The sequence below is a fragment of the Amphiprion ocellaris genome, chromosome 11, assembly GCF_022539595.1.
Source record: "Amphiprion ocellaris isolate individual 3 ecotype Okinawa chromosome 11, ASM2253959v1, whole genome shotgun sequence".
NCBI classification, from domain to species: Eukaryota; Metazoa; Chordata; class Actinopteri; family Pomacentridae; genus Amphiprion; species Amphiprion ocellaris.
The window spans coordinates 8,112,283-8,134,884 of record NC_072776.1 but is presented as its reverse complement, the minus strand read 5'-3'; the positions used below and the strand labels follow the sequence as shown (position 1 = coordinate 8,134,884).

At 42.6% G+C, this 22,602-nt stretch overlaps 1 protein-coding gene across 2 annotated transcripts in view; it reads right to left on the bottom strand.

Moving 5' to 3' along the window:
* LOC111569956 (FERM, ARHGEF and pleckstrin domain-containing protein 1) overlaps positions 1-21,631 on the bottom strand; it is a 58,684-nt gene extending 37,053 nt beyond the window's left edge. Inside the window, exons 1-2 of one of the 2 annotated variants that reach the window (XM_023272430.3) lie at positions 21,374-21,631; positions 15,966-16,172 (exon numbers count right to left, since the gene is read on the bottom strand). In XM_023272430.3, coding sequence (XP_023128198.2) covers positions 15,966-16,145 — 180 coding nt within the window. In that variant the 5' untranslated portion in view covers positions 16,146-16,172; positions 21,374-21,631. The remainder of the gene's footprint in view (positions 1-15,965; positions 16,173-21,373) is intronic. The other variant, XM_023272429.3, reaches the window with a different exon arrangement.
* Between the last annotated feature and the right edge of the window lie 971 nt (positions 21,632-22,602).

Sequence of the window (22,602 nt, the reverse complement as noted above, 5' to 3'; positions counted from 1 at the left end):
TACACTCAAAGCTACGAAGGTCACTGTGCTGCTAGAAGCAATGTCAGAGCATCTCAGAAATCATAAAAATAAATAACCCTGGACCAGAAATGTCTGCACAAACTCTGACTCTGCTGGAAAAGTCAGCAGGATTCATAGAAGCCACAAACGTCTGTATCAATCCATCCAACGCATTGCCAAAACACTACAATCAATAGAAGCACTGGGGTGGAAATTCTTCTTTTAAGTTGCAGAGCTGCTACCTCTGAAGAATTAAAGACTCGGTGTGATGAAATAAATCTATTTTAATTCTGGCAGCACAGAGAGAAGGACGCGGTATCGTTGTTGGTTGGTTGTTCTCTGGGGAGGACCTTCACAGTGCCGCTTTTAAATCCTGTCAGAAACAGACTGGAGGAATTCAGCAGCTGCTAAATTAGCTACACTCACTGCTGGTGGATACAAAAAATGTTTCACCGCATGTGTTGCTGTAGCGTTCGGGGTCGATCGACTGAGATGGAAGAACTGACAACGTATGTGTGAACAGCTACGTTTGATCGGATGGTAAGCTCAGTGATACGTGATGTCAGAACGTTCTCTGGACACTCTGGTTATAATGACACATGGCATTCACTGCTGCATCACTTTAATGTGGTACAGTTTAAACCTCCAGCCCTCTAGTTGAACCGCCCTGCAGCGAGAGCTTTAGCACTCGATCTCCTCACTGTGACGAACGTGGACGCCGTCCTGAGGTAAAATGTCACATTTAAGGTTGTCTGTAGAGAAAACTAAAGGCACAAACCGGCAAACAAGTGCAAGAACACACACAGGACTTGGTGAAGGCAGCTGTTGCTGCGTGTCTGCAGGGCACCGGGTCCAAGAGGAATTTAAGCCACTGGGTCTACAGAATACCAATGCCTCTCTACTGGAAAACAGAGCATGACCCGTAACCATGGCAAGAAAACAGCGATTCCTATAATCTGAGAAAAAAAAAAAAAAAAACCACAAGAGTCATCTGGAGCAGAGGGGAAGCATGTGGTTAAGGTTAAATAGCAAGTAATTATCTTCACATAAAATGATGAGAATTTAACCACTCCATGGTGTAATGTGCGCTCTACTTTTAGAGACACGGTTTAGGTCTATATCTCTATGTGACAATATTGTAATTACCGTGACCATAACCAGGGTGTTTTGGAAGTTAAAATGCATGGGGTGCAAACGCCACACCCTGTTCAGGGCTTTTCAAGCACAGCCAAAACCATCTCTACTTGATGGACGGTTAGTGCTATTACTACACACAGGCTGTCTGCCTCTGTAAATGGGCGCATTGGACTCATGGTTTAGAGTGCTGGGGTTTAAGGGTTCTCAGAGAGTGAAACAAGCCACTCTGACTAATTTAACAATTCATAAACAATAGATGAGAGGCTCACATGAGTGTTGCTGAGTAAGAGCTTTAAAAAAAACACGAGCTCTCTTAGGTGTGTGGTTTAAATGCAGGCCTGGGGTTTGTCTCACTGAGCAAGGTTAGCAAGGCAACCGAGGTTTTCAGTCTCGCAACGCCGGCTCACTTTTTTTAAACTGGGGAAGATCTCCATGGTAACCTGGCATATGCAGCATAGCTACCATTGCTCTGGGGGAGGCTCAAAAATGTGTTAAGTGTCCGTCTGCTATCCAGCCACCTCTGTGGAATTATTCTTCTAGGAACCCAACAGGGATGCAAATGCTGGATTCTCTACCCGTGGAAGTGGTTTCCAACCCCTGGGATGTGGACAGACATGTGGACGTGGAACATTTGCCATCAGACTGTGAAAAAAAAAACAATCACTTACGGATATTATAGGCTAATTTGACAGTTTGTCCTCCAACAACCAATTTTACAAGACACCATGTGGAGTTTTTGACCACTAGTGACACTATTGGCCAACATTTTAACACATTTTTGTTTGTATCATGAACATGACACATAGGGGAATGAAGCGCTACACAATCCTGCGGGTGGTTTGACCCTATTCTGCTCATCAACGGTTGCTGGTGAAAACACGATGACAATCACAGCTCTCAGCAGACAACGCCTGAATGCATAAACCACAAAAATAGTAAAAAAAAAATCTGCAAATGTTTCACAAGGAGGGACATGCATTCAACATGTCTGTTAGACCTCGACAATACACAAGAGGGAATGCAAATGTAATTGCTTTTGTTTACAAGAAAACTCAGCAGAAACCCGTTAAGCATGAGCCACATATTCTGTCCTAATTGCTTGATGAACCATTTTGCAGGAAAATTAGAATGTTTTTATTGCTTAAATGAAATGGAGAGTAGTTCCTTGAGACACAGAACAATACTAATACGTGCTTTGTTCCTTTAAGCAAACAAACCAGCAGTTCTGCATAGTCATTTGACCACTTTGAATGCAAGTTTAGTATCATTTTGCATTAAAATCAGAATTAATAATCCTCACACACAAATGCTTTGTAAGTAGTTCATCAAATATGTGGATGCTGTAAAAGCGTACAAAAAAAACAAAAAACAAAACAAAACTGGGGTTCAGAATTTGGGAACTTCTACACTGATTAGTTTGTAGTGTCACACAGCTCAACATGTGGGCTGCAGAAACCTTCCTTCCTAATGTGACCAGGGTGGCAACATTGTTGTTCAGAAAAGCAGAAAATCCTCCGCCTCTTTCCTTTTCACTCTCAGATTTACTCCTGTCTGCCATCTGCAAGCCTGGTAAAGATGATGTCCAGAGCATTTTTCTGTTGCCGTGTCTCTGTGGAACCCATAACAGTCACTGGAGTCACTGAATTCCTCAGCAGAGCCATTAACTCATCCATCTTTGTGTCCTGAGATCTCACATGGTCCATAAAAACAGAAAGGAGATACTGCTTTTATCTCCTCTTTTCCATCAGTCTCTGTTGTCTAGACATCTCTTTTCCCAAGTCACTTTATTCCTCCTCTGCCTGTCATCCTCTGATTTACGTGGGGGATATCCTATGTTGCTGTTCTGGTCGCCATGCAACAGCAACCGTTGGATGAAAGTGGTAACAACGTGGCAAAAAAACAAGCAAAATAACAACACAAGTCTCCCAGCCAGCATTCTCAGAGATGGCACAGCTCCAAAACGCCACCAGCAATAATTGGAGAAAAAAGTGTGACAAAAAAGAAAGTTGAAAGATGTTGGAATACGCACATTTGGTGCACGTGCTCTTGTTTCATCACAAATACACTGTTGTTGATCTGTGGATGCTGTGTGTTCCAAACTCCAGCTCTTTCATGTGAACACGGTGGTTTGGGTTAACAGATCCATTTTATAATTTAGAACTGAACTTGCATTGGAGCACATGTCTCTAATTTGCGTTGTTTTTGTCGGAAACTCTCTCTCCTCTCTGTCTTTCAGTGCCAGAATGCAATATTTATAATCACTAACAAAATGGCAGTAAAAGGTGATAACCGATCATAATTTTGCAAAACTTACTATGCAATCATACCATTGGTGACTCGGCGTCAACGCTTCCATTGGTGGCATCATTTGCTACTAATGCTGGCCTTATTCAAATCCCATGTTTCCCATTTTGGCTGTGCAGAGCAATCACTTACTTACACCACACTCATTCAAGTGTAATTTCACTAATCAAATATATATATTAGGCTAATTGCTTCCATGCTGCCTCTCCGTCTAAAGGAGGCCAACTGAGCCCAGACAACTTTACTTAGTGACGGCTGAAATGGAATAAAGCGAGTCAGAAAAAAAACACAAGACCTGTGTCTCCAGCAGAAGCATAGAAAACAAGAAGATTAGCCAATCAATCCACTGATTCCATGACTCTAAAAGTGATCAAATCTCTGCAGGATATGCATCTAGTCCCAGAGAGTGCAGCCCACAAGAAATGCAACCTTTACAGAGAATAGTGTCACAAGCATGCTGTGCACTGCAATGAAATATAACCATCTATACCAGCAAGGTGAGCCGCAGTGTGTGAATAAACACAGAATGTGTCAGCACTTAATGCTGGTGACCCTCTCATTCAACTTGTGCGGCTGACAAGGACACAAACTGAAAGGATTCATTGTGAGTTTGACAACAATCTGCTTCAATGAGCTACTTTGCGAGCCCTCGCCATGACAGGTACTCTGATGCAGTCATTTGCTGTTGTTGAAGACCAACCCCCTCTGGCTCTGTGAAAGCAGACGTCCCCTGGGACAAGTCCTTTGATATCTATTAAGGGACATTTCCACAGCAGCCACCATTGACAGAGCTGTGGATCTTTTAGTGGTGGACTTCCGCACATCACTTATCAACAGAGACAGCTACAGAAAAGCTCCTCAGTTGAGACTAAAAGGTCAAAAGAGCCAAAGAGTAGCAGGAACAAAAACTTAAAGAAAGAACCTGAGTAAAGTTATGCGAGTTTGGCAGTGTTGTTGCTTTAGGACAGATAAAGCCTTGTAGTTTGCTATTCTCCAAGGACCATTATGCAACAGTTTCCACTTTAATAACCGGGGTAAGGAAGGACAGTGCCGTCGAGTCAGTAGCTCTCCGGCAGGCATACGTACAGCCGAGATTCCTGGTTGGAGATTTCGCTCTCTTCCTCTTTCTTTTTCCAACTCTCTCGCTCACAGTCTGATGTCCTTCCCTCAATCTTTGCCTCATTCGCCCCGGCTCTCCCTCCCACACATCTCCTCTATCTTCCCAAGAGACCTCAAATTCAATTACTGCCAGGGTGCAGTGGGAGGAAGACTCAGCTGCACAGGTGCAGCTCAATGGAATTCTCATACACAACATGTCAAGCAAATGCATCATGGGAGTGACTTCACCGCAGGCAGCAGTGACCAAACACACAGCCAAGGTGGAATGCAGCAATTTCTGTTTTAATTACCCATCAGGCATACTGCAAAATAAGATGGAAAAAAAAAACAGGAGCAGCATAAGCAGTACAGCAGCAGCAGCCCTTCATAACTGATAAGAACGTTTCAGGAGAGGAGAGCAGCAAAGGTGAAGCCAGAGCACCTGCAAGAAAATAAGGCTCCACAGGATAAGGATAATCCCATGATATCACACTGCTAGTCGCTTCTGACATGTTAATTAGTCCGCTGAATCTCAATGAGAAATTCATAATTCATTGAAGAGGGGCAGCGCTGCTGTGAAGCTGCTGAGGCAAACCAGCTCCCATGAGGGTTTCACCCTTTATTTGAGACCAGGAGGACATCACAGGGGAAGTGCAGGCTAGCTTAGAGGGGCACAGCTGCCACACCCATCATGCACTGTGATGTCCACCTTCCCTGCTGCCGCTCGGTACGTAGGATACAGCATCACAGCTCAAGAGCTTAATGGAAGGATCAGAAAGCTGCCGTCAAAGGGCGACGTTCAGCGACACGGTGTCTGTGCATTAACATGAAGAGCCAGGAGGATCCACCTTCATGTCTTTCACATAATGAGGGAAATCACAGGTCATGTTTGCATTCGCCTCATCCCCTCTTGGTAAACTGACAACAGCCAAACGGTCACATCGGCAGATAGACTCGACTTCGCTGCTGCCTGAGCCAAACAAACATGAGGATCTTCCACAAAGAGACATCCATCTTGGTTACCATAGGAACAAGACTTATTATAAAGGCATCAGTTTTCCCAAAGCACCTGTGCACAGTATAGAAAGCAGTGCAGCATGATGTTGTCAGAAACAGCCTGACAGCAGTAGTGACGGCTTTCATCAGTAGCCCTGTGCTGCTGCAGTCGGCTCGTCCAGGAATTAATGAGAATGATGCCGTGTAAATGATTGTATCTGTGTTTCCAGCAGGCCTGTTTGTTTGTGCTTTACAGGAAATGAAGAGGTGACACATGATGGATATGTTCAAACAACAATCAATGGCTCACATTCGTGCAAAAGAAAACCCCCCATGCTCTCTGCATACATTTTTTTTTCCGTTGCAGTGTATTTCACTAATAAAAAGGTAACAAATATTGCCAATAAAACTAATATTTTCATTATCAGCTAATCTGCAGATTATTTTCCTGATTAATCATATGTCTGTAAAACGCTACAAAAATACTGAAAGGCACTTGCTGTAAAAACAATGTGTTCAAATTGCATATTTTAATCAACAAACGACTGCGGTGCAATCTAATGTGACAAACAAAAGCAGCAAATCACCTTCAAGAAGCTTAAAACACTGAATGGAATTTTGGTTGTTTTTCTCAGAAAAGGACTAAAATGATTAATCAACTGGCACAACGGTGATGATTAATTTTCTAATTGATTAGTCACTGAGGCTCTTTGCTTCATTTAGTCATGACAGATGATGGATATCTGATTTTCAGAAAGCTGTTATGAAGATCCTCACACTCTGGGAAGGCTTTGAATGGTGATGAAGAAGAATTTTCTTCACACATCGAATCCACTGTTGACAAAATGCCACAAACACTGATGAAAACCAGTTGTTCCTGGTGATTTTATTTTAATTCAATATATCCACAGCTCTATCAGATGTGCTTTCAATAACCTTTCACTGTGAGAAATTACATTGGCTACATTAGATCCGTGGCTGCATACTGTATTCAATTAGAATCGCTGAAAGTTTCGTCGACCTAGCTGTTTTAGATTGTACTAAATCGCAACCCAATACACAAATCTACTCATATATTGTCTATATATTTTATTAGACACTTCATAATGTCTTTGTGTAGCTGAGTGACTTGATCTGATAAAAGCGTCATTTCTCTTTACGACTCATATCAAAGTGTGTGGCTCTAACATATTAGTATTCTTGGCCATCAGCTACTAGATAATTCCCACTGTTGCTCCTCTCCTGTGGCTCTCATCCTTCAAATTATATTTCCGGATGTGAGGCTGCAGGATGGTTGTACGTGGGAAAACAAAACCCCCCCATATCCCACCCCCAACCCCTTACCCCTGCTGAGGGATTTCAATTTCATGGCACGGGAGAAAGGCAACCGAGGGTTCAGAGTTCATGTGAGGAAAGCATGAGAATATTTTCTGGCAGAAGACAGGCAGTCAGTGCAAGGATGACGCAAGGCGCATGAGTGCCATGCTAACATCACCGAACACTCTCAATATTTTCCAGCTTCGGTGTGGATCATTCACCAGTGGAAAAAAAATTTGAAAGGGGCTTTCATCTTTGCACTGAATGTCTGAGCTGTTAAAGCCACAGCGCTGTCTCCGCAGCAGCGCGCAAATCTTCCATTTATGTTTTTTACGGTGACACTGAGCACACGACCCCCTCCCCACCTCTACCCCACCCCTCAAATCCTTGCAACCCCAAACACAATGCAATCTTTCAGGGGGAAAACTGGGTCAATCAGCAGCAGAAGAAGAGCTAATAATGCCTCAGAAACTTATTGTGAGTCATTTTTTTTAAGTCAGGGGATTTGAATGTGAAAAAAAGGAACTTGCACACGTACTCTGAGCTAACAGCGCGGAGGTCTGCGTCTCCTGCATGTGTAAATCAAAAATGATGTGCAGCAGTGGATCCCCATGCTAGCACGCCCCCCTCTCCTCCCTCCTTACACCCTCCACTCATCCCCAGCAGATATCAGTAGAAGACAGAACTCTGCAGCTCGGCAACCAGCTCAGACGCTCCTCATCCACCTCTATGTGTAGCCATGGCAACCCACACATAGACCGGTGTGATTACATGTGACCTTTTCAAAGAAGAACTCGTACAGCGTTGAAACTCATAGCGGCGTACGTTCACAGAAGAGAGTGTCTGCCTGAGATCCAAACTACCGCCTCAGACTGAGTGTATCCCGTGGCTCAAAGGCAGTCACGTCAACAAGGTGCTTTCTAGCAGCAGTGAGGGAGGGAATGATGAACGACAAATAATTCCTTCCCATGGCAGGAGGCCACATAAAGTAGCTGCATGAGTGAAAAACAACAGATTAAATACTGCTGAAGCAATACCGTCGGGACAGCAAGGTTTAAGAACAGAAAGGAGAAATGTTTCTATTTTAAGGCTCCCAAAAGTGAACAAATGTAATACGTTAGCAGAACAGACGGGGTTGACAAATATCAGATGTCTGGATGCTAGTAATTCCCAGTCTCCTTGCTGTATCAAGGCCGCTCCCTGATTGTCTCCCCTCAGCCAAGCTGCAAACACTTTCTCAGGTGACATGGAAGATAGAATCAGAGAGGCACTATTTATCTGTGTACTGTCTCTAACAATCCTTTCATTCACAACTCTGTAAAGACGAGCTTACTCTAAAACGGGGGAGGGAGAGATTGCCATGGTCACCATCTCCTCACATCTCTCCACCAGTTTCTCCTATGGCTCCTTTTAAAATTCATTTGCCACAGCGGAGGCACACTGTCCAACCCTAAAAACAACCATGTATATTAGAGGAATGCTACAGTCACAGCGCAGTTCATCTAAATAGATGTTACTGTTACTCGTGCATGCCTCGTATTAGCAAAAGGAGAGTGACTGTAATGGGTTAAGAAAACTCATTGACATGGTGTAAAAGGTTAGGGAGACTTGGATTCGTCGCTTTGGGCAGCACCATTCTCTAACAGCCAATCAAATCCCATTTGTATTCACATTCAGCCAACGACAGCTCATCAAGAAAGATTGGTGCCAAATCATCCTCTGTGCCCAAATCATTCATCCAGCACCTCTGTCAGCTCTTCCCCCTAAAGCGCTGCGAGGCAGGGAGAAGCAGACCGTGTCCCCACCACAGCTCCGAGTTTAACAGGATTTAGCACACTGCTTCGAGACTAGACTGTCTTCCCCCCTCTGAGCCCTGCCTTCCTTTACAGTCGGCATGTCACATTTGGAAATACACAACACGAAACGCGAGATGCTGAGAACCTTTGACGGTCTGTAATGTGCGCAAATAATATGGATGTTGAATTTCAATTACGCCGACCTGTCTCAGCGTGCAATGTTGCAGAATATGAAATTCCTGGGTTTCTTCGCAAACATGTGGGGTCTGGTTGGAAAGCTAATACTTCCTAAGAAAGGCAAAAACAAGCAAACAAATGCATACGAACCATGGGAGACAAGCTCATGTGTCTGAACTCAATAAAATAACAAACAAAATCCATCCACCCATCATCTATACACCACTTAATCCTCATTAGGGTCATGGGGAGGGGGCTGGAGTCTATCCCGATTGACTTAGGGACACTCTGGACAGGTCACCAGTCTATCGGAGGGCAAAACAAAATCCTAAAATTCTAAGAATATGTAGTTTAGATGTGAGTCTACCACAGTATCATCAGTCAAGTATGTGCACATGTAGGCTTTCCTTTGAGTCTATGTCTGCTTAATGTACCATGACTGATACATGTAATAAACTGTGACAGAATGAAAATGTTCCACAGTTAGGGAAGCATCCATGTTGCGATGCATCTTCAAAATGTGAGTCTGATGCGCAGATTCAGGCAATCAATTTATATCAATGTCATGACAGCAAAATTTAATTACTCAAATCCAGACCAATTTTTTCTTCATTGATGGACCTTTAATAACCAGGTCCATGCATCTGATCCACAGGTGGCAGATTCTCCACGCTGCTGTTCAGCCAGTCAATGAACAACTATAGCGTAGCTGGCGAAGACGGAGCTGAAAGGAGCCCTTCATCATGTTTCTACTCATTAAGTCGGGACCTCATTGCCATTCAGCTGACAACAAGGCACACTGGATCTGCTCTAATTGCTTCCCATCACAATGAATGGGTGGCAGCATATGGGGAAAAGAGTGCTGAGTGTTGGGATGATGGTAAGTGCTCTGGACTGGTGTGGGAGTCTTGCTCGAAAGCATGCAGGTCCTTCCTGTTGTGTCATAGCCTGGGTGGCCCCTGCTGCCTGGGTTTCTCCCTGCAGTATCAGGCTGTAAACATGCTTCCAATATGGCAAAACTCCTCTCAAAATCTCATCAGATTTACTCTCATATCTCACAAAAAAGCACACCTCTGTCTTCTCTGCGGTGACAAATGTTGGAAACGGCAGTGACAAACTGCACTGAGATCCTGGATAACATGGTCGGTTCCACGTAAGAGATGAATTACACCCTGTCACATGAACTCTATAGCTAACATCATTGTGACTCCGTGAGCTGACCTCTGACACACTTTATACTGCATGTACTGTGTATTTAAGATGCTCCAATTGAGAAATGCAGGCTTCAAAATGTTCCTGTATCTGTAGACAAATAAGATTACTACATGATAACAACAACAAGACAGAACAGCTAGGAGGGGCACCCAGCATCATGTTTATCCTCATCCACTCATCTGTAATCGGAACACACTGATCAAAAGCATCAACACCCCCCAAGATAAAGCTCTGAAGTTCTCCACCTACTACATGCTGCGTTTAGAAAACAATCTGGAGAACATTTCTCTCCATGTCCACGCTGTTGATAAGGTACAATAGCTTGTGGCTTTGCAATGAATCAGAAAGAAGACTAAGGCCGGGCTCACACTGCAGGAGTTTTAAAATCTAAACAGGTTTTGAAATCAGGTTGCATCACACACAGAAGGAGAAACTTCACAGATATATTCTTCTCTCTAATCTCAGACATGCACGCACTGTGGGATTTGGAAAATAACAGTGCATCAGACACTGCAGGATATTGTTAAGATTATCGTGCCAGAGGGAGCAATCAGGGAGCAGAGCAGCATCTCACCTGATCTCACGGGACGCAGATGTAAAGACTGTGTTTGCAACAGCTTGATGTAATGCAAGTAATACTTCGCAACGAGAATAAACACAAAAGCAGAAGACTTGAAAAGTGTGAATGAGAAAACATTTGGGGAGATGTGGTCAACACAGTTTGTCTATTCTTCAGTGAGAACTCGAGGTGAGATCGTTATCATCAGTTTTAATATCTGTAGATAACATTAGACTTAAAGGCTTGAATAATTAGTGTTTCACTGCAACATCGTCACTGCTCCAGGCACTTTTGTGATAACCTACACATTCCGATTTTAACTCATTTATATCAAACATCTCCAAGTATCTCGTAATCTTGTTTGCGAGTGATGGCAAAAACAGAGCGTGAGATGACAGATAAATCAGTGCTGCTTGAGTAGTAATTTGGGCTTTGTACTTAACTGATATAGTAAAGAAGGACCACATCTGGAAGACAAAGCTTTTGATCTATCTCCAGCTGATCTATGATCCAATCAAAAGGCAGATGACGTTATTCTGTTTCCCTAATCCAGCTGTGACCTTCAGTACTCACGGGGGCGGTTTGCAGCAAAGTGTGAAGCTGGTGAGAGGACAGTCAACACCTCTAAGTCTGAGGCCTTGGTTCTCTGCTGGAAATCTGCTGGATTGAAGGAGTTTAAGTATCCCGCAATCTTGTTTACGAGCGATGGGAAAACAGAGCATGAGACGGACAGATGAATCAGTAGTAATTTGGGCTTTGCACTTAACTGATGTGGTAAAGAAGGACCAGATCTGGAAGGCAAAACTTTCGATCTATCTCCAGCTGATCTATGATCCAACCCTCACCTATAGTCATGATCTCTTGGTGGTGATCGATGATAACATTTAACTTTAAGCACTTAACACAAATACAGTTGAGATTTATTTAAATGCCATTAGTTTTTTTTTAGGTATTTGGTCTCAAACCAAAGCACAAAGTAAATTTTGTTCGGATAATGAAGCTGTATGAAAAAGTAAGAGATCAACAAACATTTTACAATTCATCCAAAGGGACACGGGAATGTTAAATTTCATGGCCAGCCATCCAAAAGTTGTCACAAAACATCACAATTTTTACCCTCATAGTGGTGCTTGATGAGGAGCCAAGGTATGACCAAAGTCTTATGGATGTAATGCATGAAAACACTAAATGTCCATGCAAAAAATAATGCAAAGGTTGAGTTGGATCACTAGAAAAGTGAATAATTTAACCTGTTGGTGGTGCATAAGGAAAATGTAACAGATTCATTCTCTAAGGACCACAACTATCCATCCAAAACATCATGGCAATCCACTGACTAGCTGTTGAGATATTTAGTTTAGACCTACACAGTGGAGCTACTGACTGTAGTTAAAAATATGCTTTATCTGAGGCTGTGTATAAATTTGCTGTTGACTTTCTCATTAATTAGGAAAGCGGAGGCACTATACTGTAGTGTAATGAGACTGTGCTAGGGAAAAATCTCATATGGAAAGCAAATGAAAATGCCAAGAGATGAAGGGGTTTGCAATTAATTAATTCAGAATTTTTCTCTCCATGGTAGCCTTTTTAAAAGGGGCCATACTATAACTGTAATGGACAAAGTGATGGCTGGAGAGGACAGGCTGCAGTCCTCAGTGGCTCATTATAGTTAGAGAGGAAGCGGAGAAGTAGTAGTGCAACATGAGAGAGAATGTGTCTGCATTTTGAATATTAAAAGCCTGCCTTGCTAAAGTGAGTATTAAATGAGAAATAGTCCATGTAAGGTTGTAGTAGATAGTATTCTAGTAGAAGGTTTTGGCTAATGGAGTCGGCTTCTTTCATTCATTCATTCATTCATTCATTCATTCATAGGAATGAGCTTGACTCTCCTCCCTCCACTCTGCCATCATCACCCCATCCCCCACCTCTTAACCTCTACATCCAGGCTACAGTCACACTCCGTAGACAACTTCTGCAGAGCTTCCACCAGCCATCAGCAAACATAAGCATCAAAACATCAGCACAGACAGTGTCAGCGTAAGTTTGCCTGAGGATCACAAGACAGACGGAGGGCTGCAGTCTGGATTTCCTGCTCTATTGAACTCTGCGCCAGGATAACAAACAGAAGAAAACCAAATGGAACTTGAAAGTAATTCTGTAGAAATGACAAAAAAAAGATCAAACCAGACGCATATGTTGACTCGAATGTGATTTATAGTCAGTGCCGGTCTGCCATTGTCCAAGTATTTGCAGCCAAACATCATCAGCGTCAACACAAGTGTGTTCACAGCCAGAGTGCTAAGTAGGCCACAGCATGGTATGTGACCCACGAGATGGCTCCATGGCCCCTTTTTGTTTCTCAACCATCTGATACTCTGCCCGCTGAGGTGGAAACCTACCCCTCTCAAACAGACGAATAGGAACTGAAGCCTTGGGTATCAGTAACAGGGTGAGGTTGGACGTTTTGTGTTTTCTTAAAGAGACGCATAAAAAAAGAGAAAATTCCAGCCTTGAGTCACTTTGACAATAAAATCATCTGAGATGAACTGCCGCTTTCTCCAACAACACGGCGTGTTCCTGTTGTGAAATAAAAGACTAGATAATTGCTTGACAAACGTGTTTGGTAGACCATACAGTTATCGCACTTCGCTGCCGCAGGGAGGAGATTAACATCAGCAGGATGGGAACCAAGTTGACGTATGTCTTCTGTATCTCATGTGTCAGTTGGACCAAAAAATAAAAAAGATGAAATGTTTAGGATGTAATTGGGGGAAACAAAAAATAGCTACTGCGGAAGTTACGCCACTCATTCGATCACACTGAAATCCTGTCAGGAGACTTAACTTCACTACTTGAATACAAAGAGGATTAAATATACTTCTTTTGGTTTTAGAAAATTAGAACAGTCAAGAAAATAGAGAAGAGCATTTATGACACTGTACCAGATTTTTGCTTTTTCCATAAATAGCAACCTTCCACACCAAATGTGAGCCAATGACAGAGTAAAACTCCTTTGACACCTCTAGGCCAAAATAATATCAAACCTATTGAGATTTTATCTCAAGTACTGAGTTGAGATAGAGGATATACTGTGTGTTAAATTGAGCATGAATGAGTCTCTCTGGTAGCAGGAGCCTTTTGTTACCCTCTCCTGAGCTCCATGTTCAGCTTGTTTCAGCACAACCTGCCTGGTGAAAGAAAAGCTCACCGTTACTACCACTCCACTACTCTATAAGGGCCATTTTAAGTCCTTATGAAGGCCAACTTACTGGAGGAGCCAGGGTATGTATGCATTATTCCTGCTGTGCAACATTTGTTCAAATGCACAGCATGAAATCCAGCTATTGTCCCACTGACAATGCTACTGTTTTGTAATGCCACTATGTGCATCAAACTGACAGAAAGTGGAAACAAGAAGACAATTCGCGCTGAGAAAAAGACATACTAGACCAAAGCTGCTGTATAATTTGACATGTTTCATGTCAGAAAATTCAAAGCACCAGTGTGAGCTTACAGCAGTGTTAAACGCTACTACGGGACGCTAAAACTCCATAAAAACTTAATGTGTGCTGACGAAACTCCGAGGCCGATATCACCGTGGAGAGCCTTCGAGCTTCGCTGCAGGTTTTTTACAGATTACGAGCTCTGAAGCAGGCTGAATAATATCTCTTCCTCACCTGCTCTACCTCATATCAGGTGTAGCATCACCGGCTGGATGGAAATCAATTTTCAAGGCCAGTATTGGCAAAGTGATTGTTGCAACGTGCGGAAAGATAAAGCCAAACGTAGATGTGGCACAGAGGCTTATTTGAAGAGTGCAGAATTAAAAGATTCCCAAGATTCTTGTCTCTTAAAACTACAACAAATTAGGCATTAATGCCTCACCTAACTCGCAGCACACAAAAAATAATGTGATTTAAATGGGAGCAATTAAACAGGATTTCACTGGGAGAATCTAGTGAGTATTAAGTACAACACATGAAACCAGTAGAAAGAGTAGCAGTCAGGCACAGGGAGAGCCGCCTGGCTTTAGGTACGATGTTTACCCATACTGCCTTGGGAAAACAGCCATAAGGACGTATCTGCCCTGTGCTGCACACTAACTGTAAGTAAAGCTCGTCAGCTTTAGTGTGGAGCTCCATTCATACACATTAAACAGGTCCTCTGTGACTGCTGCTGTAGGTTTCCTTCCATCAACACTTTCTGCTTATCTTTACTCACTCACCTTGCTCCATTGTTCTGGGCAGATTATAGCTAGTTCTTCTGTTCTATTCTAAGACACTTTTTCCACCCATGTCTCTGCTTTTAAATACTAAAGAAAGGACCAAAACCAACAAAGTATTAGCGAGTCCTTCTCGCCTTTTAACTACCTATCTGCATCGTTATCATTTGTTCCAGCAGAAGATCTTTGAAAACTGGCCACAAACACATTTGTAGTTGTTTTTACAGGTCCCACTCGTTTCCTAAATTAGCTGGGTGTAGCAGTTTTTAGAAAATGTTACACAAACAGAAGCAAACAGTGGATTAGTTAGAAACTATTTTCAGCTGTGGATTAATCGGTTAAACTGGGCATTTAGGGCAGCAGGACAGTATACCTGCGACTGACTTAAAAATAACCACCATGCCCATATTTGTCAGAACAAAGCAGGAATGATATCTGTTAGTTCAGCTTCTAGAATTTGAATCTATCTTTCTGCTGCATTTGAAGCATTATGAGCATATATAAAGAGCTAATTTACAATCAGTATCTAATTTTAACACCACTTTCACATAATCTGTTCAAATAGCTTAGACTATAGTGTCTAAATTTAGATCCGAGTGATGAGAAAGTTAATCCTCTAAATCCGGAAAGCATGAATGGAATTCAAATGGCAGCTCTTTTCATTCAAAGACAAGAAATATATTCTTGTCTCTCTTGTGTACCTGTTTGCCTTCTCCGCTTTATCTTAGAAAGCAGCAGCGGTTCTCACACATCATCAATGCATCACCGCAGGAAAACAACTGCACTGGCTTCCAAGAAATATTGTAAAGGTTGTCAGGAGGTCACAGTGGAAAAATAAATGTGTTGTAATAAACGACAGCAGTAAAGCAGATTTAAGACAGTTTGGGAGATTAGGAAACAGCGAACAGAAATTAAACACCACCACAATAAACTGGAGGATCCCTGGCATTACTAAAAAGATCCCTCCAGTTCCATCCATGCATTCAACATGCAGTTGCCATGCCAACCTGTTACCGCAGACTGCTGCTGCTATGATGAAAAGGGGAAATGCTTCTTGGCTACTGTGCAGTAATGAAGAGTCCCATTTCAACATTAGTATTCCCATCAAGACACACGACTGGGCAAGGCGGCGATGGCAACTCACCGAGATGTCAAAAAGCTCCTCTGTGTCGTCCAACATTCGGACCCTGATGGTGACATGTCGTCCAGGGGGCATGGCCGGGGGTCTGTGCCCCGGGTCCAAGGTACTGATGCCAAGAGTCTCTGGGGCTCCGAGGCGCTGCCCTGCTCCAGAGGACATTGGCTCTGGGTCTGGCTGTGCCATGCTGTGCTGCACTGCTCACTGCCCAGCCTGCAACAGAAAAGTCAGGACAGAAAAGTCAGGGACAGAAAAGCATGTTTCCACACCCATCCACTTGCACAAGAGCACAAAAATGGAGTTTAAAAGTGAATAAAAGTGAAAATTAACTCAGTTAGGCACTCTGCTGCAAAGCATCAACAATGCAGGTGCGATACAGTACAATGACTACATCAGGGCCCAGAGGACCGGCTGCACAACCTTCAGTGTCACACTAACGGAGTAATTGCAAATGCAGCATTTGCACTCGCCACTAATGGCTGATAATTGTTGCCTGTGGGAGCCCCAATTACTGTAAAAAAAGATCCAAGCATGTTCTTGATTTCAAAGTGCAAATCAGGGGGCCCTAATTTGATTTGACAAACGAATCACGAGGCTAGACTGTAAAATCAAAGAGTCACTACAATGACAATTGATTCGGGAAGTTGTAAAAGCAAGACATTAGGGCCACAGAGGCACAGACATATGTAGACTTGGTATTTAATAGGTCTCAAGGGGAGCAAGTCAAACATGTAAAGACACTGCAGGAGATGTGAACTGATTGAGCTGTGAAGGTAATCAGAGAGTAAAAATTGAATGTAAAGCATTGTAAATAAACTATTCAAATCAAGTTGTTGGAAGTCTGAAAATCAACCATTTTTCAGGCATTTTAAAGACACACAACAAAGGTTTTCATGACAGTTAATCGTCTCTCATTGTTTAATGCAGTGATTTCTAACCAGGGGTGAACTTCTGAGGCTTCCAGGAGGTAATGAGTCAGGCTGTGGAAAAAATCAACTAATTTGAAAACAAAAACCACAATTAGAATTTCAATTTAAGAAAAAGATCCAACACTACATGGTCAGAAAGTGGAGAGACAAGTCAGCAAGCAGAGAACAGGTGGGTAAAAGTGACAGATAAAATGTTCAAACAGATAACATTTTAGGATAACGTTATTTCTTTTACACCGACAAATCAAAGATAAGATGGTTTTACCTGAGCTAAGGTAACATGATAGTCAATGACAAAATGAACATCATCCAAATAGATAACATTATAGAATATCGTTCAAACATAGTTACTGGATAAACAGTAACAAAATTAATGGATAAATTGTGATGAAATTGGTTGGAATAGATAGCTGAATTTGCTAAATGGATAAACTGCTGAAAAAAAGCTAGGAGTAACAGATGGATTGTTCAAATTGGCTTCTAAAAATATGGACAAAATAGTGGAAAAGTCGAAATGACTAAATACCTTTAAGTGGTGGATCAACTGTGAAAAAACCTGAACCTCTGAGCCCCTACAGTAAAGGTCTCTTGTGCCTGTATTAACTGTGTCCTGGTTTCTTTTCTTTCTTTTTTCTTTTTTTTTAAAGAGAAGGGTCACTGCAAATCAGTACAAAGTTGTTCTGAGTGATCCCCTTCATCCCGTGATGAAAAATTTCTGTCCAGATGAGAGCGCTCCCTTCCAGGAAGACAATGCCCCCATCCATAGTGCATGAGGGGTCACTGGATGGTTTGATGGGAATGAAATAGCTGAGAATCATGTGCTATGGGCTTTTCAATCACCAGATAGCAACTCAACTAAACACTTATAGGGAAATTTGGGACTGACGTGTTACATAGAACTCTCTACCAAAATCATCAAAACACCAAATAAGAGACAAGAAGAATGGTGTTGTAGAAAGACTTGGAGAACCAATGCTAAGTTACAATGAAAGTGTTCTAGTGGCACATGGTGACCCAACACCTTAGTGAGACGCTATATGTTGGTTTTTCCTGTAATTCGTCACCCACTGGTCAGCATAAAGGTCATGGATAAGCTATTAAAATACACAGCTAATGGATAAAAAGCTTAAAGTTACATGAAACCAAGAGGCTAAAAGTAATTAATGAATAGTGATACAATGGTAAACTGATGATAGAACAAATGTAATAGATGAACAGTTCAAACTGCTACACAAATGGACAAATGGTGGGAAAGTGATTATACATTAGTTGCAGATAAGTTATGAATTAATGATTTAAGCAGTGCGCATGAAGTAATTGATAAATAGTAGCGAAAAAAACTTGACAAATCACTGCAAAAGTGGGTCATTTGTCACTTTTCGGAAGGTTTTTGGAGGTCTAAGGTGCTGCATGTGGAGGAGATGCGTTAGCATTTTCACACTGCCTTTATTTGTCAGGCTTTTTTAGTCTTCATAAGTCAAAACGGAGGAGACAGGAAAGTGTGGGGATGGCATGCAGCAAAGAGCCCAGGTTTGAATCAAACTACACTACAAATATGGACTGAAGGTGAGCTGTTGCAACACCCAGGCATTCTCAGACTGTCTTCTGCAGCTCATCATGTGTGACTGCAGATTTCCTCCCTGCTCATTTATTTCCTCTGAGGCAGCAAAACATGTTACAGGAGGCTTCACAATCTGCTGCAGGTTAAAATGGAGCTAACCAAACACGTTTCGTGATGATTACTGCAAACTGACTGATAACACTTACTAACCAAGCAACATTAAAAAAAAAAAAAGACTTGCAAAGTCTCCATTTATAAACACCATCTAAACTCGTAATTGACGGCTTCCACTTCTGCTTGGGCAGAACAGTATCCTCTCAACACAGCTTTTGATTATTCAGCTTATGCTTGGTGCAGCTCCTAAGTCTTTTAATTGTAAGGAAAGTCCCGATGGATAATGGAAATTAAATCAATGTTGGTGTCGTTGAGTTCATCCGACAGAACTGTATCCAGCTACGGAGGGTCACATCTGATACTCAAAGTCGAAGTGCAGGACGTGGAATAATCTGCTGTGTCACTCAGTCGGTGTTTCTCCCAGGTGGAGGGCTGTGTTTGGACAACGTTGTGGACTCATTTGTTCCGAGTTGACGCACGAGCAGGCCACTATCCACACCCCGCCACCCCCTCCTCCAACCTTATCCACGGCCAGATCCCCCAAGGCAACGCTGTCCTGCTTAATTCTCTCTTCATTGCACATTCCAGCAGGCTGATGTCATCCTGAGACCTCACCAAGTGGCTCGCCGGAGCGCCGAGGCCAGTGGGCAGCTGTTCAGCCACCGCAGAGGTGAACGACTGCTGCCAAGTTGAAGCTGAAAGCTGAATAAGGCATTTCGAAGGAGTGGATAATGTAATCCAGCAGAGTGCGTAGAGAAAATAGCCCAAGGACAGCGAATACACTAAATTCTGTCTGATGACAGTCTGCTAGATGCTGAAGGGAGGTATAGCAAGTTTACATCCAGACACTGCAGACGGAGCTGGGACTAGTGGGGCTGCGACTAACGGTTATCTCATTACTGATTAATGATCAATAATTGATTAATCAGCCAATAAAAAGCTGGGAAATGGCAAAGCACATCCATCAGAGTCTCCCAGAGCCCAAGCTGACATCTTTAAACTGCTGACTAGTAGTTAAAATACCAATTACATCTAATTTAGAGCAACATAAGACCAGGAAACGTAGCAATTTTTCCTACTTTTGAAGAGACAGTTTGGTATTTTTTCTTGATTAATAACTGATTGATTACCAGCTCATTTTCTGCCGACTGACAAGGCTGTGATTCAGTAGCTGGTTTCACTTTGGATGATTTCATACTATTCAGATTATTTATTCTCCAAGGCTAGCTAAAGTAAAGGGCGATTTGCAATTGAACCAAAGCAGGAAATGTGTAATTTAGCTTGAATATTGAAGGTCAATCTCTGAGTTTTAGTTGTCAGTTGTGAACTTAGATGAACTGCTCTTAACCCCAGTGAACTTTTATTGAGCGTGTTCATCATTCGCACCTGTACATTGTCACCGCAGAGCCGTGGGTGTGAGATGCCGCCGTTTCCCAGCCAAAGTGCAAACTAAACTCTCCCTTGGGTTGATGAAAACCAGACCGAACGCAGTCACCGGGGGCGTGAATGGAAAACATATTTTTCAATTCAAAGCCCGGCCGTTTTCTGACACTTGATCCTCGTCGTCACTCGGCGGATCTCGCCTTGATTATTGGCAAGTGTCTCATGTCGAGTGTGTAAATTTCACGGCTTGTGTGACCTGCGCATGCACGCCACGTAACCGGACACTCTTCAAACAAAGCAGCAGTGAAACAGAGGCCAGTGAAAGAGTAGACAGTGATTATTTCAGCCAACGCATACCCTCCCTCTGCATCAGGTATCATGAATCTACCGGTCTTGGGTGTACCTCTGAATGGGCCCCAAACAAACAAACATACAGAACAGGCACTGGTTGTACAGATGGCACCTTGTTCCTGGGGCAGGACATAAAGCATGCCTGCCCAGTACACAATGCCAAAGGGGGCGTTTACAGAACCCCAGAGTGTTTCTCAGGGTAAACCACCCTGCCTTTGAACTTGTTTGCTTGAAATTCCCCACAAGTGTGCAATATGTGGAGCTGCCGGGGCTGTAACAGTGGCTCCTCTGTGCTCAGGGGCCCCTCGGCGGAGTCCATCGTGGCACAGCTGGAACCCTTTAGTGACAGCTGAATGGCCAGAGGCTGTGGCAGCTGTCTACCTGAGAGAAAAGAGCTCAGTTTCCTGTGTGTTCTGCAACAGACACCGATACCTGGGTGTGGCTGGCATTTGCGTGAATCACTTGAAGTTGCCATTGTATTAACAGCAATGTGTGCATTAACTGAAACCAAAAGGATGCATGGGGGAAAAAAATATAATTTGTGCAGAGAGATGGTGAAATCCAGCAGTCAGTGAGGTCTCTCCCTCCAGCTCACACGGTGGTGGCATCATGTTCACACCTTAAATGTAATGTAGGTTAACAGAGCAGGCTGCTGTAATCCTCAGGACATTAGCAGCCAGTACAGTAGATGTGACATTAATGCACTCACCTGGTGGACACGCTCTGCAAACTAAAGTGGCTGGACATTGAATGGCCACTTTTCTCGCGACGTTTTAGATCATTTAAATGTCACATAAGATGCATGAGTAATTTTCTTCTTCACAGCAAACACAAACTGCACACACAGATACGATATATATCCATGCAATGCAAAACCCCAACACTGCTGCAGGACACCAACATGACTGCACATGATTATTTTTTTCTTATTTCCCTCCCTCGAAAATCCACAGGATCACAAAACAACACGGGAAAGATAACTCCCGAGACTTAACCCTAATCTCCTCAAACAAGTTGAATCACTTCCCTGAAGAGCACACAGAGAGGCAGAAGAGAGAAGCCCGCACGGTTCTTACCCCGATCTCGAATATGCAGGCTTGTCCACACCAAAGTACGTCCCAGCTGAAGGGGAGATATTAACATCCACGTCCAGCCAGTAGTGGCAAAGAGGGGGGGAATGAGTTTTAGATGCAGCTCGAACCGAAGAAGAGGAGAAGGAGGCGGAGGAGGAGGAGGCTTCCTGCGGTCGCCATTGCGGACGACTGAGTGAGTGAGCCGGGGAGGATTAGAGAGAACCGAGCGGCGGATCCACTCCCGGTGCTTTGACTCAGACAATGAAGGAGGCGCAGCACCTCCACCTTCAGCTGCATGGACACCGAGGAGCAACAGCACCACCTAGTGGCGGCAGCAGGGACTGCAGTCATAGTTTAAAATCAAAAAGAAATAAAACAGGATTAGATAGATCAAGATATAATAACCCTGAATTAATCCCAGTAACAAAGATTGTCCAAACGTTTAGCAAATACAATACAAAAATAAAAGTAAACCAAAGCATACATAAGTGGGTCAATATATGTTTGAGGGACTTTTGAAGTCCATAGGATATATCTTGCAGACATTTTTATTAAAAGTAAAAAAAAAATAGCAAATTTTCTTTATGTTCATTATCATCATGTCTTTACAAATTCCATAATTATTTATTGTAAAAAATGAGTGGATATCACTAAAATGTAAACTAAATAACCGTCAGAATTTAATAACAACCACCTTCTAATTAGCTAAGCAATAATAAAATGAGCTTCTTCAAAAAATGTTTTGATTGTGTTCTTTTTATTAACTTGAGATGATCATGACAGATATTTCTTTTTTGGCAATATTAAAAATTTTATATGGAAAATAACAAATCTACAAATGTATCAGTGTCCGAGAAATCACGTTCAACCAAGTTACCCATTACAAAAACACCTCTCACGGAAGTGTGTTTATTCTAAATCACATGACCTGCCCACATGATGTCATTTCCTCCTGAAGAAAAGACTGGCAAGACTCCAAGACTTTCTGAGTTATTTAATATAAAGTAGAGTCAAGTGTGGATTTACCACATGTCAACAGGTTTACTACAATATCTTTATAAATAACTTTGTTTCAATTTTACTCAATTGTATATATAATATTCAGAAGAATCTTTCTGTAAAAATGCCATGTGGTGTTTGGTTATAGGCAGTCATGTTGATTTTAGGCCTGAAAACAGCAAAAATGTCACCTATGATACCTGCCAACTATGTTAAAAAGAGTCCCGCAATTA